We start from the raw sequence: 16,141 nt of genomic DNA, 5'->3' as shown, positions 1-16,141 counted from the left end.
ACGTGCAAAACCTGCGAAAATGAGTAAAACCAAAACGCGCAATTCCGCACCGAGATTCAGGACGTGATTAAACATATATTCTATTATATAAAGACTTGTAAAATAAATTTCCACGACTTTTCCAAAGCTTTCTGGGTTTTTCATGACCGTACGATCCCTGTAAATGGCTATTTTTATTTATTTTTAATCGTTTTGATACATTTCTGCTCCACTTTGTGTGGAGGTAGTGAGACGGTACAAAGTCCCTGTAAGATGGTATTCTAGTCTTTGGACGGGAAAGAGCGCTCAAAACTCTTCAGATTAATTTAGTGGAACATTAGTATAATATAGAATCATCCTCTGTAAAGAAGTGAGGCGTGAACGTGAGAATTTATTATCTTTGTAAATGTGCGCTCTTTTGGGCTAAAGGCTTGATGGAACCGTTCAATGACTTTTAAGGCAATATTTATGACCTAATGCTCCATTATTTTACACAAATGTTCAGATTTATCATAGCATATGCTTAAGAAAATTCAGGTACAGAAATTGAATAAACTGTAAATTAAAAACTGTAAATTCACTGTAAATTAAACAACAGATAAATTCTTAAAATTAAAGTTACAAAAGTTATTCAGTCAAGAGCAACGAGTGATTTTGTCTTTTGTTGTTAACATTAATTAACAATAACCAAAAGGCCTAATTAATTAACATGGTTAACATTAACATTTGGTATGAAAGTGACAGCAGCTTTTATACCTGTTGTCTGTCAGTCTGTGTTAAAGAACAAAAGAAAAAAAAATCACTCTGCTCAAATCTGCTCTTGACTAAATATCTTTTTCATATTTAATATGGATTAATATATAAATATAATCTAGATCTATGACTTTATACATCATAGTATTTTGTTCCTGAATAGTAGAAGCTACTGTTAGTTTTAGGCTAGTCTACCTGAAAAAGTTAAAACAGTTTGTTTCATTTGTATCCTTGTGCTATTGCTAGTAACTTGTTCATTTATTACTGACCGTTTAATTGTCTTTATGTAACATTATTTATTAAAATGCAAGGTTACTTGAGTCAGAAACAATGAAAACAATAACTTTTTCTTGAGGTGTTTGTGAGTTTGTTCATGTGTGGGCGCTGTGGATGTGACTGAGCGCCCAGAAAACTAGTTTGGAGCGCTTGAGTACCGACTGGTTTAAAAAGACGAGCAAATAATAAACTTTTGTGATGATGCAACACTGACCCGATTAGGCAAGTGACAGCTCTGTCAGCTGAGCTAAAGTCTTGTATGGCAGCATGCAGCAGCTCTCTTAGTGCAGATGAGATGCGCTGATGTGAGGCAATTTTAAGAGAGTGAGAGCGAGAAGAAGCGGTACAGCTGAACCACTCACGCTGTTTTTTCAAATGATTGACTTGATCTGATATTCTGTGTGAATCTTTTTAACTTATCTAACCTACATTGTATATTAAATAAATGTTTGCGGGAATTTTCCAAACGTGCAAAACCTGCGAAAATGAGTAAAACCAAAACGCGCAATTCCGCACCGAGATTCAGGACGTGATTAAACATATATTCTATTATATAAAGACTTGTAAAATAAATTTCCACGACTTTTCCAAAGCTTTCTGGGTTTTTCATGACCGTACGATCCCTGTAAATGGCTATTTTTATTTATTTTTAATCGTTTTGATACATTTCTGCTCCACTTTGTGTGGAGGTAGTGAGACGGTACAAAGTCCCTGTAAGATGGTATTCTAGTCTTTGGACGGGAAAGAGCGCTCAAAACTCTTCAGATTAATTTAGTGGAACATTAGTATAATATAGAATCATCCTCTGTAAAGAAGTGAGGCGTGAACGTGAGAATTTATTATCTTTGTAAATGTGCGCTCTTTTGGGCTAAAGGCTTGATGGAACCGTTTAAAGTAGCCATGTGATCACAAATTAATCGGCGATTCGGCGCAACGCAGACGTGATTTAATACGTGTCCTTTTTCTATGTGAAAAAAAATCATAAATTCTAGTTTATGTTGTTTGATTATGGCTTTGAATGTCGTAGTTGGAAGCTGGAAGCTGTTAGCCCCGGCTGGCCCGTGTGCGCAGTTGAAATGCGGCTAATAATTTCTGACTGGCACATAACTGAACAAATGTAAACGGGTTAAGGCGGGGCCCCTACAAGGCGGGGCCCCTGGGCTGCAGCCCATTCAAGCCCAATGGTAAGTCCGGCCATGGGTAGGCTGTCGTGATTCGTCGATTTTATTTGACTATTCGATTTTTAAAAATCCTCGACTTCATTTTGCTCGCGTCGACTAACTGCCAAAATACCGGAAGTGGCGCATTTCACGGACGAGACTCCATAAATCACATTATTAGCACTGATCAGTGATTATTAGACTTGTTATATGCAATGCAGTTCTAATACAGTATATGCGCTTTAATTATTTAAATGCTTGTAGGTTAAAGGGATAGTTCACCCTAAAATGAAAATTTGATGTTTATCTGTTTACCCCCAGGGCATCCAAGATATAGGTGACTTTTTTTTCTTCAGTAGAACACAAATTATTATTTTTAAGTCCAGCCGTTGCAGTCTCTCAGTCGTATAATGCATGGAAATGGTAAAATCTATGAGAGTAAAAAAAACATGCACAGACAAATCCAAATTAAACCCTGCGGCTCGTGACGACACATTGATGTCCTAAGACACGAAACGATCGGTTTGTGCGAGAAACCGAACAGGATTTATATCATTTTTTACCTCTAATACAGCACTATGTCCAACTTCCTTGAGCGCGCGCACGGCATCTGATGCGTGAGGTGTGTACGCCCTCACTCTGAGTTTACACGTTTTGATGTCCACATATTCTTTTAATTACAGTGGCTATAGCATTTCTGTCCTAAAGAAATGGCCAAATATTAAAGATTAAGTGGACATTTGAATTAAATGGTGCTTGGTTAATATTAAACAAGTATTAGATCGCACAGTAATGTGTAAAAATAATCACCAGGCCGTTGTGCCCTCTGCAGGCCTTTGTTGTAATGTGTACTGTACATTAGCTCTATTATTTATAATACATTATGTATTTGAACAGTTTTGTTCAATAAAACCAGATGATTTCTTGCTTTTGATACTTTATTTGAACTAATTATTATTGCCTCGTTGCTATTATATATGTATTTTAAGTCATTTTAAAGGCTATTGTTCACTTACATCTATTTTTATTACCACAAAAAAATGTATTATAATTATAGGGCCCTATGAAATCCTTTTTATTTCCAAATTCAGTTTTGCTCCATTTTCATTTTTCTATACTCTGTTTTAATGGTTCAATTAAATTTTATTAATCAAAAAGCCTGTCTAATTAATTGAGTTTTACAGTTTTATCTTTACCAAATTCTGTTTTCCATTATATTCTGGATTCCATTTTAATGGTTCCATTAAATTTTAATAATCAAAAGCATCTCCAATTAATTGATTTAATAAAAGATCCAGAAATACTGCACATTTACATTTTTCTCCTAAATAAATTCTGGTAAATAACATTTCTGGTAAATACTCCTTTAAAAGTGTTTTTTATTATAATTTTATTATTAGTAGACTATAACACATGGATGTGTTGTCATTCTTACACTATAATACTGAACTTTGATTTCAGTGATTTGGACTGAGATGGATGCACTTTACTTTTGCTTTAAAAAAAGGATTTCATAAATTTGGATTTCATTTGGTTTAATAAAATATAGGTTTAATAAAATATTCTTAAGTAAAATTGTTGATTTTTTGGGGGAAATTAATCGTTTAGATTAATCGATAAATTAGTCAATAGATTAATACAAATAAAAATAGTCGTTAGTGGCAGCCCTAATGTGGTTTGAGGCTTTTTTTAATGTCCATACCTCTACCCGTCCACACCTACACTTACCCTAAACTTACCCTTAAAACAATGTAAATACATTTTTGGTAGCACAATCTGATAGGTAGCATGTTTCGTCGGTACACCGGGCGCGGCGTGCCATATAATAATAATAATAATAATAATAATAATAATAATAATATGTAGCATATATTTTCGGCTGCCGAAAATTCGGTGCATCCCTAAATTTTACAGGGCTCCAGACTGTGACTAAAATGGTTGCATTTGCGAATATATAGAAATATCCAAAAATATTAATTTGCGAGTGAAGTTTTTGCTGAGGTTTAGATTAATCGATAAATTAGTCAATAGATTAATACAAATAAAAATAGTCGTTAGTGGCAGCCCTAATGTGGTTTGAGGCTTTTTTTAATGTCCATACCTCTACCCGTCCACACCTACACTTACCCTAAACTTACCCTTAAAACAATGTAAATACATTTTTGGTAGCACAATCTGATAGGTAGCATGTTTCGTCGGTACACCGGGCGCGGCGTGCCATATAATAATAATAATAATAATAATAATAATAATAATAATAATATGTAGCATATATTTTCGGCTGCCGAAAATTCGGTGCATCCCTAAATTTTACAGGGCTCCAGACTGTGACTAAAATGGTTGCATTTGCGAATATATAGAAATATCCAAAAATATTAATTTGCGAGTGAAGTTTTTGCTGAGGTCGCCACTGGCGACTATCCCCCGGTTTCACAGACAAGGCTTAAGCTAGTCCCAGACTAAAATGCATGTTTGAGCTGTCTCAACTGAAAATATCTTGCTCTGACATTGTTCTGTGTCAAGACGCACACCTGTAATGTTTTCTTCTAAGGCATTTTTGTAAAAGTTGCTTACATATCTTAATTTAACAAAGGCCTATAGTCCTGGCTTAAGCTAACCTCCATTTGTGAAACCGGGCCTATATATATTTACATGTTATGGCTTAAACATTTGCATGTAATGCCTTTTTTCCTTATTGTTTTGCCATCACATCTTTTGTTATGTTCACGTATTAAACGGAGACGACGCACATCAACGTTTTAGTGGAAAAAAGAGTTTCAAACAGTCCTCATCTCTAGCGCACACCTGCTAAACACAGCTCAGTTGAGCAGCATGAGAGAGATCGAAATGACGGAGACGTGCGAAGTGAAAGTGCACAACAGCAGAGTCTATTTCGTGCACAACTTGAACAAACTACAACCGGTAAAGCTGTCAGCTGTGTGGATAACTGTAATGTTTTCTTCTAAGGCATTTTTGTAAAAGTTGCTTACATATCTTAATTTAACAAAGGCCTATAGTCCTGGCTTAAGCTAACCTCCATTTGTGAAACCGGGCCTATATATATTTACATGTTATGGCTTAAACATTTGCATGTAATGCCTTTTTTCCTTATTGTTTTGCCATCACATCTTTTGTTATGTTCACGTATTAAACGGAGACGACGCACATCAACGTTTTAGTGGAAAAAAGAGTTTCAAACAGTCCTCATCTCTAGCGCACACCTGCTAAACACAGCTCAGTTGAGCAGCACGAGAGAGATCGAAATGACGGAGACGTGCGAAGTGAAAGTGCACAACAGCAGAGTCTATTTCGTGCACAACTTGAACAAACTACAACCGGTAAAGCTGTCAGCTGTGTGGATAATGGCAATATCGTTAACTATTCTCGTTTATAATCATTACTAATATGGCTTCTTCTTATCAAGATCTTAGTCTATATGCTGTTTTCTGTTTAATATTATTTGAAGCACACTTGCCGTCGATTAATTGCAAAAAGCTTTGTGTCTTTTTAATAAACAAAGTATCAGCTTTAAAATTATGCCAAATTCATAACGAAATTCAAACAATAAATACGGTTTTGGCGCTCTTTAATGCGGCAGGCGCGATCGCTTTAGCGCCTCAGTTCAAGCAGCAAGTGAACCCATTTAATCTTTCTCTTTACTACTATAGTACATAATGAACATGAATTAACATAACGTAGCCTATTTTATAAGAGAGCCTACAGTACAACTTACTGAAATGTCTCATGTAAAAGCTCATTCAGTGCTTCAAACTGCGGAAAACGTGTAAACCCTGTAAACATTGCAATGTAATAATAGCATACATTTACCTCAGAATAACCATTCAGTGTCCATAAGCTCATCAGTCAGCTAGAAAAATAACTATAAAGAGGAGCATTTTGATATATTTATGCGCTATTGGATGTTAATATTTTTACTTAACCTGTTGTCTACATGATTCAACTCCTCCTACAAAATTGCATTTTACTAATGAAGAAAAACAGACTGAATGTGTGAAAGACATATGACAACACTTATAGAATGCACTGAGGAGGAGCCCAAACTATACTCAGTGGCCAAGTGATGCTTGATATGGTCCATGATATTGGTACAGATTCTGTCATGAACAATTCTTTGTGACTACAGTAGTCAACATTTGAAGTGGATAGAAATCTTTCATCAAAGTTGTCCTAAAACCAAAATGTGCTGATGTCTTAGGACAACTTTGATGAAAGATTTTGATCCACTTCAAATGTTGACTACTGTATATATTTCAAGTTGGAAAAGACATTTAGTTCCCACTTTAAGTGAACCTTAGTTCCCAGGTCATCTACAAGATCGATTAAAATGCTGATCAATTCAAGAAAAGATTAGACATAAACACAAGAAAGTATGATTGAAATGTTAAAAAAAAATAATAAAATAAATAAAACACGTTTATTCTGTGGCACCTAAAAAAAATTATTTGGCGCCTAAAATTTTTTCTTATAGGAGCCAATGGCTCCTTATTCGATTTTTTTGTTTGGAGCCCTGTTTTATATTGCATTTTATGACATAAAATGTTAATTTGCTCTTTGGCATTGTTGTGCAGTTGCTACGGTGTGTGTGTGTGTTTAATAGGGGTGTTTTAACTGGTGTAACTGGCTTTATGGTGTCTGTCAAACTCCTATGGAAATATTGCATCTGTAAATTAACTGCTTTTAAAGCATTGCTGCTACTGGCGATAGATTTTTATTATTCATAAGGTGGAACTTCCATTACAAGAGTCAGAGAGTTGCAATGATGACGTATTTTTGTACGCCAACCTGTAGTTAGCATCACCCTGGTTCCCTTAACAAAAACGTTTTTAATGGCTTTTGAATTACTGCAGAACATAAGCTCTGTGACCAACAAAAGCTTATGAATTTTACACATTTTGCTCATTGTGATAATCTTCACAAATGAACAACTTTTATAAATTCTGAAGTCTTAATACAATCACCAGAAATAAAAGGATGATGGAACTAGAAATGGTGCTAAAGTGCGTTTCCAGGTTTTTGCCTACAAAAACATGTTATCCCTACAGCACACTGCATGTTGCAGCTTCCATTCATAGCAATATGAGTGAACATTCGTGAGTATTAAATAGTCTTTGGTTGCGTCTTATGTTGTTTTTTAAGGACTGTTGCATAAACACCTTCCAAGAAACACTTCCAAAAACAATGAATTAGGTAAGAGAACCACCAGACACTTGGATTGGAGACGCAAAACAAAACGCACAATTCACAATTTCATAATTCAGTAGTCTTTTGCAATCACCATGAAATGCAGCCCTCCATGGAAATCACAGATTTACCAGTCAAAGTAATAGAGAGCGAAGGTGGACAGGATATTAGCCAGCATAACTTATGCAAATGCTAGACAAAAGCTTCTGAGTAGGTGCGGTACAGTAGACTGAAGATACCCGTCTGCTCGAACGCAAGGTGAAGAGAGGCTGGTTTCTCATCTTCCACTGTTGTCTTGGCCAGCATAACACAACTACGGGCCAAAGAACAGAATCAAATATGGCTGGTAACAGTAGCAGAGGAAACTAATAGATGAGGTGAAGAGGAATGTACTAAAAGAGGAAAAGTTGGACCTATATGTCATAATCACAGCTTGTGGTTATAATTTGATAAATCAACATATCTTCAAGGGCTCAAGAGTTACTTACTGAAATGTATCATGTCTCATGTAATCGCTCTAACAGTGTTAAGAGTTTACAGCAGTTTACAGCATTGGTTGACAGAGAAGAAAAATGTACATGTACTGTACTGGATAGATATCCAAATGAATCAATACAGCATGCAATCAAGAACAAAACTGAATCGAATTAAGAGCTTGTGAATCAAATCAAATCGATTAGTGAAATCTGTGTCAATACTGAGCCCTAATGTTCACTGATAACATCACTGTGGGAAAATATTACTGGCTAACAAGGATCGGTCATTGCCAGTTTGTAAGCCTCTACATGTGCAGGTTTTTCAGCAGCAGCCCACATCCTGGAAAGCCTGATGTGTAAATGTCTCATAATCTGCAATAAATCTGCAATCTGGGTTTAAATGATCACAGAGCAGTTTAAAAAGTATCTGATCTGCCTTTCAGACTGAAAAACAAAATATTGCAAGCTAAAGATAAAAGAAAATCCCATCAGCAACTTGTTTTACAGCACCCACATGTAAAAAGGGCCATAGCTAACGAGCTACACCCTGATAAATTAATATGTAATACTGCAGAGCCATAATGTTCCTCTACGGCCTAAATAAATAACTCTCACTAAATAAATAACATTACCAGTATGTAACTCTTATAATATAATTTGTGTTTTAATGAGCCTGTTTTGAATGTTCTATTGCAGAACAACTGCAGCTATTTTCACGGAAATAAATACAATTAATAAAATTAAGACGAATGTAAGAATTTCGCTCTGAAACATGATAATTGCTATTTATCAGCATGCTTAATTTTAGACAATAATCCAAGAATTTCGTTACAAACAGTAAACAATTAGGCCTACTAGAGAAATTTTATGTCGGAGCGGGATCTGAGCGGGAATTGGTTCACGGTGAGCGTGAGCGGAATATTAACGGAGCGCTTGCTTGTGCGGTTAGAGCGACTGAGCGGAGCGCACGTCCATAGAGCGGAAAACGGAGCGTGACAACTAAATTTGGCAATGTAAGAACAAGACTACATTGTACAACTTCCAAAATTAGCCAGTGGACCATGACTGTAAGACGCTGTGGAGGTAATTGGGAGCAAGCTGCACTGAGCAGGGAGGTCACTCATGTCCGAAACATGGCTCAGATTAAGGCTGGTAAAAGAAACCCTCTGCTAACTTTTTAATGAGGACACACTCAGTCAAGCCCCCAGAAAACATTCATGGAAATGTACAGATCTGAGCAACGCTCATTTCAGCTATCAGCTACATCAGTGTAGTCCAACTACATTTTGTGCAATGTGAAAATTAAATGGTTGTTTTTGAAAAGGAAACTGAAGGCAACAAACAAACTGCAACATTATCCCCTTCATACTCTTCCAGCACAATAGACAGATGAGAAGAGATCAGATGAGAGTTTCCTAACGCTACAGATGAGTGGACCGATTATTAGCCTGAGGGTTTCACTAAATGGCAGCCTAGTAGCATTCTGCAGTCCATTCAAGAAAAAGAATCAGCGTTTATGAATGCATGCTGATATATTTCCACTATTTAAATGGCAGGCAACAGTCAAGGACACTACAGCTCTCTAATAGTCAGTCAACCAATTCAAACAGGCTATTTTACTTTCACAGTGTTTTATTTTGTTCCCTGATGTACTTATAATTTTAGTCAAGGTTTCTTGCATCAGATCACTTACTGTTTTTTCAACCAGTCTTTTTTTGTTTACCAATACAGATTATTTCTTATGTTTAAGTATCTGATTTTATTTATTGTTTATTCTGTTTGACATGATAATAACTACATTACAATACAAAATAAAAATGTAAAATGCATATAATAATAACAAATTATTATTATATTGTGCAAAATATTTATTAATATTAAATTAATCATAATACTTAAAACAACTATTGATTTTGTTTATTTTATTTCTGTTGTTATCGTTACATTCCTTAACAGGCATTGATATGCAAATGTGGGCGTTAATACGCTATTATTGAACGCCAGCAAAAAATTCTCAATGATCAGTTTTTTTATTTTAGTTTCAGGAAAGGTTTGACATGGCCTTGGGAGGAAGCTTTGTGTTGTGAACATTAGAGTATGTCTGAACACTACAATAATTTCTTTTATTTCAACCGAGCAAGAAAAATCCATGACATGCCCTTTAGAAGAGAGAGAAATTGCTCTGTGTGTCCTTAAAGGGGGCATAACACACACAGTTTCACCCAATCTCATGTTAATCTTGAGCACCTATAGAGTAGTACTGCACCCTTTATATCTCCAAAAATTCTTTAGTTTTATCATATTTATAAATGAAAGATACAGCTTTACGATTCTCTCCGGAAAAAGCCGAGCTCCTGGAGGCACGCCGTGGGCGGAGCTAAAGATTGACGAGCACTTGAGCGCCGAATGCCAACAAAACAGACATTTGATGCAGTTTAACTTACCGTCTGCAGTTCTAAATCATGACCGGGATCTTTTATAGCTGGGACCGCTCCATCTTTCAGTATCAAACGATGTGCAAATCCAGCATCGATCTGGGCCTTGCTTATAAAACGTTCGTCAACAAACACACTTGTGAAACTCCGTTGCTGCTCTGGAAAAACAAACTGGATCCACTGTTTATATAACGCTGGGTTCTTTAGGAAGCTGAACAAAGTTATCTTTCCCTTACAACCAAAAACACACTTCTTTAGAGACATTCTTCCTGAGCAAGTCCCGTGCAGTGCTGCCGCCGGATGAAGCGCGCTGGTGGGCGCGATCTCGCGCTCGCTCTGGTCGATGCGTGCACGGGTGCGCTCTTCCGGGAGAAATGCCCAAATAAGGAGTTCCACCCTCGTTTACGTCATTAAGAGCCACAATCGAAAAAAACTCTCAGAAACTTGTAAGAACCCGGAAGTACGATTTTTGGCACAGAAATACTCTGTCATACATCCAAATTGTTTTTTGAAACTTTGTCCATGCTTAGCATGAGAATCCAACTCTTTAACAGTGTAAACAACTCTGAATGCATGAAACAGCATTGTACCCCCCTCTTTAAGAACTGTATGCTTCACACATGTATCCTACTGCCTATAAAAGTCCTGGAAGTGAATGGATAAGAAGACTAGCCTGCTGATTAGCTGCTCCATAAATGATTTATTTGATTTGATTTATGCATTTAGCAGACGCTTTTATCCAAAGCGACTTACAGTGCATTCAGGCTATACATTTTTTGCCAGTATTGCCAGTATAAATGAGACTACGCTAATCCCTGAGAGAGAAAGAGGGGAAAGCCCCAGTCCAGATCTATCCCAAAAGGCCTAGCACACACCAAAACACAAACACACAAAGGCAGAATGACTGGAGCCAGCAGTCACCGCATCTCTCATTCAGTTTCTACCTACAGAGCCGGTATCTGTAACAGGGTGTGCTGAATGGACAAGGATCATATAACCTATGAACAGTGGAAATGTCAAAAAACCTGCCAAATCATCACTTCAGCAGCCTATTAAATCCTCTCTAAAGTGCTTGAAGGGTGAAAATAAAGCATCTGTAAAGGACGATTATCCTCTGTGGAGTTTTTCCTGGGGATGACAGCTCGGCCCAGTTTTCACTGTCCCTTTAAATCCTTTACAGCGGTGGCTTCCTACTGTTGCAGCAAATACCAACATGGACACGCTCACGGCTGATGTCAAAGGTGGAAGGAAGAGAGTGGATGCAGCAGAACTCCAAATGCAGTGTTGCATACTGTATTCTGTGCTAATTATTCCACTGTTGCATTATGGGAGAAAAACACTACTGAAAATACCAGCACAGTTGCTCACCAGTGTATGTTCTGCAAGATACAACACATTAAATGTCCCCGTTACCAGAGAGACTACACTGAGAGATGTGTCCTCCTGAGCAATGACCACAGCCCATGTGTTAGCCAATCAAATCACTCTCTGAGTTTTGGTGGGACTACATGTTTTGGCCAACTATGGAAGATGGGGTGTTTTTGGGAAATCTGTTTGGAAGTGTCATCAGAAATTGTGTGCAACAGTTTTTATCAGCAAAATTAGTTGGTCAACAAGCAATTAGTGTTGTCAAAAATATAGATTTTCTTTTTAAATAATATTGATTCTGAATATTTAAAAGTTTCAGTTGCGGTGCTTTCTCGCTCTCTCTCTCTCTCTTCACTTCGCTTTTTGTATTTTCATTTACTAAAGATATAGTCAGTTGTGCTGCATGTTTCAGAGCAAAGCGTGTCACTGTGTACATGCATGTAGCTTATGATTCTGTGTTTTCAGGGTCTCAAAAGTAGCTCGGTTCACAGTAAATGCAGCAAACTGCATCTCTGCCATGTGCTGCGAGTTTAACGTGCATTTGGGAATGCAGTGTGCCACTTACACTTCATTTTCACAATTTACAACAATTAGTGGACAGATGATTGTAAACCTGTTGTCACAGAAACTTAAAGTTCTTAATTAAAGGTTGAAGGATTAACTTCTTATTTTTATTATTATTATATAATCTCTCTCAGAGCAACTGGGTTTCAGAAATCTCAGACAGCGGACTTTCAGTTAATAATGTCAGTATTTTCTTTACTTAGATACCGTTCAATTGTTTTAGTTTCTGTGTTATCAAAAAAAGGTATCAAATATCAATATTTTTTAAGGTATTGTATTAAAGTTAGAAATTCCAGTATCGTGAAAACTCTGCAAGCAATACACGTTACGTTTGGTCCACCGCTAGTCTAGTACCAAACAAGCACTAACCACAGTGCTAGCAAAAAGTCATGGGTTCAATTCTGAGGGAATGCAAATGAATCTTGACTGCAAAAGTTAAGTCTCTTTGAATAAACTTGTCTGACAAATGTATAAACGTAAACAGTATTTTAGTCAGGAGGAAAGAGCATAAGAAAACCTATGATTCAACTAACTGAAAAATGTCCACTATCACATAACATATGATCACATCTGCGCTGCCAGGCTTAAACCAAATTGTGTAATTATAAATCACACAAATTGTGATTATAATAGGTGCTGAGTAACCAGCTTTCTCTGGTAAATTGCAGAAGTAGGCCATGACCACAGGAAGAGAGTGAATCCATCTCTGAGGCCAGGCTGCAGGACTTGCTGCGCAGAGGTTATGATGGTCCACTGAACTCCAAAGACTGCTGAGCGAGGTGCTACATTGAGCAGAGCACCCTGCTGAAGCCCAGAGAGACTGAGGCTTCTCAATGAGAAGATGAGAAAAACAAGATATGAACAGAAAACCATGAGACTGAGCTCTGTGGATAACCTCAGTCATCATCAGAGAGAGTGCAGGGCTGTAAATACCGCTGGTTACGATCGAGAGACTGACCTTCAGAGAGCTGGCTGAGCTCGAGGCTCTAGACGGACAGTCAAAGCTCTGCCCGCAAGACATCGACATTAGTCTTTTAAGATCAGCCGTCTCCAGGACAAAAACACAATATTCTTTCAGAGCCTTTGTGTTTCTGTGACTAAATTTGAAGCATTTGTTTCCAAATAAAAGATAAAGCAGTTAGCCTAGCGGAAGTATTTCTGCATAATCAACACTGAATATTCTGAAGTCTCCAGTCACAACATTTTAAGAAAATAAAACTGTTGTTTCTAGACAAAGCTTATTATTATTACAAAATGTTTATATATATATATATATATAATTTCATAAGTTTATTTTATTATACACACACTTTTTTAACATGTGAAATTATTTAAATATTTAATTATTTAATTTGAACTTACAATTAGGGCTGCACAATTAATCGAATTTCTAATCGCAATTACAATTATGATGCTACAATTACGTACTCGTTCAAAGCGGCAATTAATCGTTCAAAGTCCACTTATGTTATTCTGCATGCTTAAGATATGTTTTTTTTTCTTTCTACATGTTATCTTAAGGGTTTTTCCATTGTTTTAGTTTTAGAATAACATTATAATACCATTCATATTTTAAATTTTTTATAATTTAAAGAAGAAACCAATCCGATGTATAGTTGACATTTGAGGCTTAATACTATAGAAAAGCACGAAACGTTGTTCAGCTAGAGGGTTTTCAGCTTGTTTATTTTCATATAAAAATACGGCATGCAGTTGCATCAAACAATGGTATAAACATCATTCAATGTAAATTGTGATCATCTTAATTAATAATCGCAATTACAATTTTAAGGAAATAATCGACAATTATGATTTTTGTCATAATCGTGCTGCCCTACTTACAATTATTTAATTACTATTTTTTAAAACAATTATTATTTTACTTAAAATCTTGCTTTTCTAAAGTTTTGGGTTTGACAAAATATGCTTTTGGCCTTACTGTCACTACAATCAATAGACAAGTGCTGGTTCCCTCATTTTCCCACAGCTACTTGTAGGGAACTTCTCCAGGGGAAACAGTGTAAAGACATGACAGCCTTCATGCAGAGATCTACTTCAAAAGCCTTGTCTGTGACTAAAACTTTTGTAATTACTGAGTCATGAGTTCAATTCATCCATTTCCAGGATGGCCGCTGTGTTTCTCCCTTTTCAGTTTTTCCACACTGTGGCCAAGTGATTTGTTGTCACATATGATCTATGCTAACGCTCAGCTATCAACCAAACCACATCATTTCCAGGGAAGATCTACTCAATCAGATACAGATACATACACTATATAACAAATATTAACACCTCTTTATACACAGTGCAGCTCAGCAACATTTCAGCAACAGGATTTGTAAACAGATTCTGTTAGGATATGTTAGGTATTCTAAAAGCAAAGCACATAACCCCATGCGTCTGGTATTCATAAAAACAAAGAAACGGATTACTGAAAAATATTGACATTGAACACTTTCACAATTTGAACTAAAGCACCTGCCTTCAATCAATTCTTAACTAATAAAAGCTACTAATAATAGCTGACCCCAAAACTTATCTTGCAGCTCTTAAATAAATATTTCCCAATATAACAAACATATACTTCTAAAACGAAATAGATTTTTCAGCTCAAGATGTGCGTAATGAGTTTACTATCCCGCAAAAACACTCTGGAGCTTTAGTCATGTCACAACAAGCTCAATGTCACCAAATATGTTTCACAATAAAAAAAAAAGTTGATCATTTGAAATGGTTGCCACAATAAAATGCTTACAGATGGCAATGTTACATTTCTCTGATATGACTGAATCTTGAAAATGTTACAATTACTTGGCTGCCCTTAGAGCAATAATTCTTTTTTTTTTTTTTTTTAAATGTCATCATTGACCCACTCTCATCTCCTATCAAACCTGCACAACTTTCTTCCATAAAAAAGAATGATGATAGTCACCATTCACTTTCAATGTACAAAAAGAAGCAATGAAAATGAATGGAAACCGAGACTGTCAACTTCTTGCTGCTCCACAGCAGAAAAAAATCCTTGTTTGGAACAACATGAGGGCATGTGGTTTGGAACAACAAAATGATGTCAGTTTTCATTTCTGGGTGCACTATTACCTTAAATACTTGGTTTCTGAACTCTAATTCAAATGACATAAACAGCTCTGTATGATACACACCACTCGACTCTGACAGCGGACCGAGTCTCAAACCATAACGAGCTGCCAATAGTATAGCCTACCTAGACAGCATTTTGGGCATGAAAAAAAAAAACTATCTATATGAGATGGTCAAAATAGAACGTTCCAGAAGCGTCTATGATAACCAAAAATGGTGTATGTAGGCAGCTCAATAGGTTTTGCGACACAGCCACTGACACTCTGGCTTTGCAGTGTGTTTGGCTCAGCAACTTCACATGAGACAATCGGCAGTTTAAAGATTAGATCAATTAAAGGCACAGTCCCCGAACACAAAGGCGCCATGAACAATCCTAATGTTGTAAACAAGTTGTTTTGTGTAATATCTTCTCAGGCTGAAGCGGTCTGACTGGTTGCTCGTTAGCTGCACAGCTAGAAGGTCATTCGCAGTCGACTGAGAGAAATAATGAGCGCGTGCTCTATAAATTACCTTGTCACTGATGTTTTCAGTGCTGTCAGGATCTCCTCCTCCTCCTCGCCGCCTCAGCTCCGTCATTTTTGGCTTATTTCAGTCTAAATAATGCATAGATATTGTCGCAAGTCCGCGTTAAAATGAAGCGGAGCGGAGTTCGCGTCCGTCTCGGTAATCCGGTTAATTTAACCTACTGCGACCATCAAAGTGTCTCCCGCGGCAGGTGGAAGGACAGAGCCTGCGTGTATTTGTGTATGCTCGCTGATCTGCTGCTGATTTGTTTGTTAAGTGAGAGACCTCTCTCTCTCTCTCTCTCTCTCTCTCTCTCTCTCTCTCC

The 16,141-nt window shown here is 36.8% G+C and overlaps 1 protein-coding gene across 1 annotated transcript in view; it reads right to left on the bottom strand.

Moving 5' to 3' along the window:
• Positions 1–16,126, bottom strand: part of cds1 (CDP-diacylglycerol synthase (phosphatidate cytidylyltransferase) 1) — a 28,680-nt gene extending 12,554 nt beyond the window's left edge. Inside the window, exon 1 of the mRNA XM_016294419.1 lies at positions 15,823–16,126. Within this exon, the coding sequence (XP_016149905.1) occupies positions 15,823–15,888 (66 nt within the window). The 5' untranslated portion in view covers positions 15,889–16,126. The remainder of the gene's footprint in view (positions 1–15,822) is intronic.
• Between the last annotated feature and the right edge of the window lie 15 nt (positions 16,127–16,141).

This window comes from Sinocyclocheilus grahami, unplaced genomic scaffold (genome assembly GCF_001515645.1).
Source record: "Sinocyclocheilus grahami isolate Dianchi unplaced genomic scaffold, SAMN03320097.WGS_v1.1 scaffold317.1, whole genome shotgun sequence".
Taxonomy (NCBI): Eukaryota; Metazoa; Chordata; class Actinopteri; order Cypriniformes; family Cyprinidae; genus Sinocyclocheilus; species Sinocyclocheilus grahami.
The sequence above is the reverse complement of the archived record's forward strand: the minus strand, read 5'-3'. Positions and strand labels throughout refer to the sequence as shown.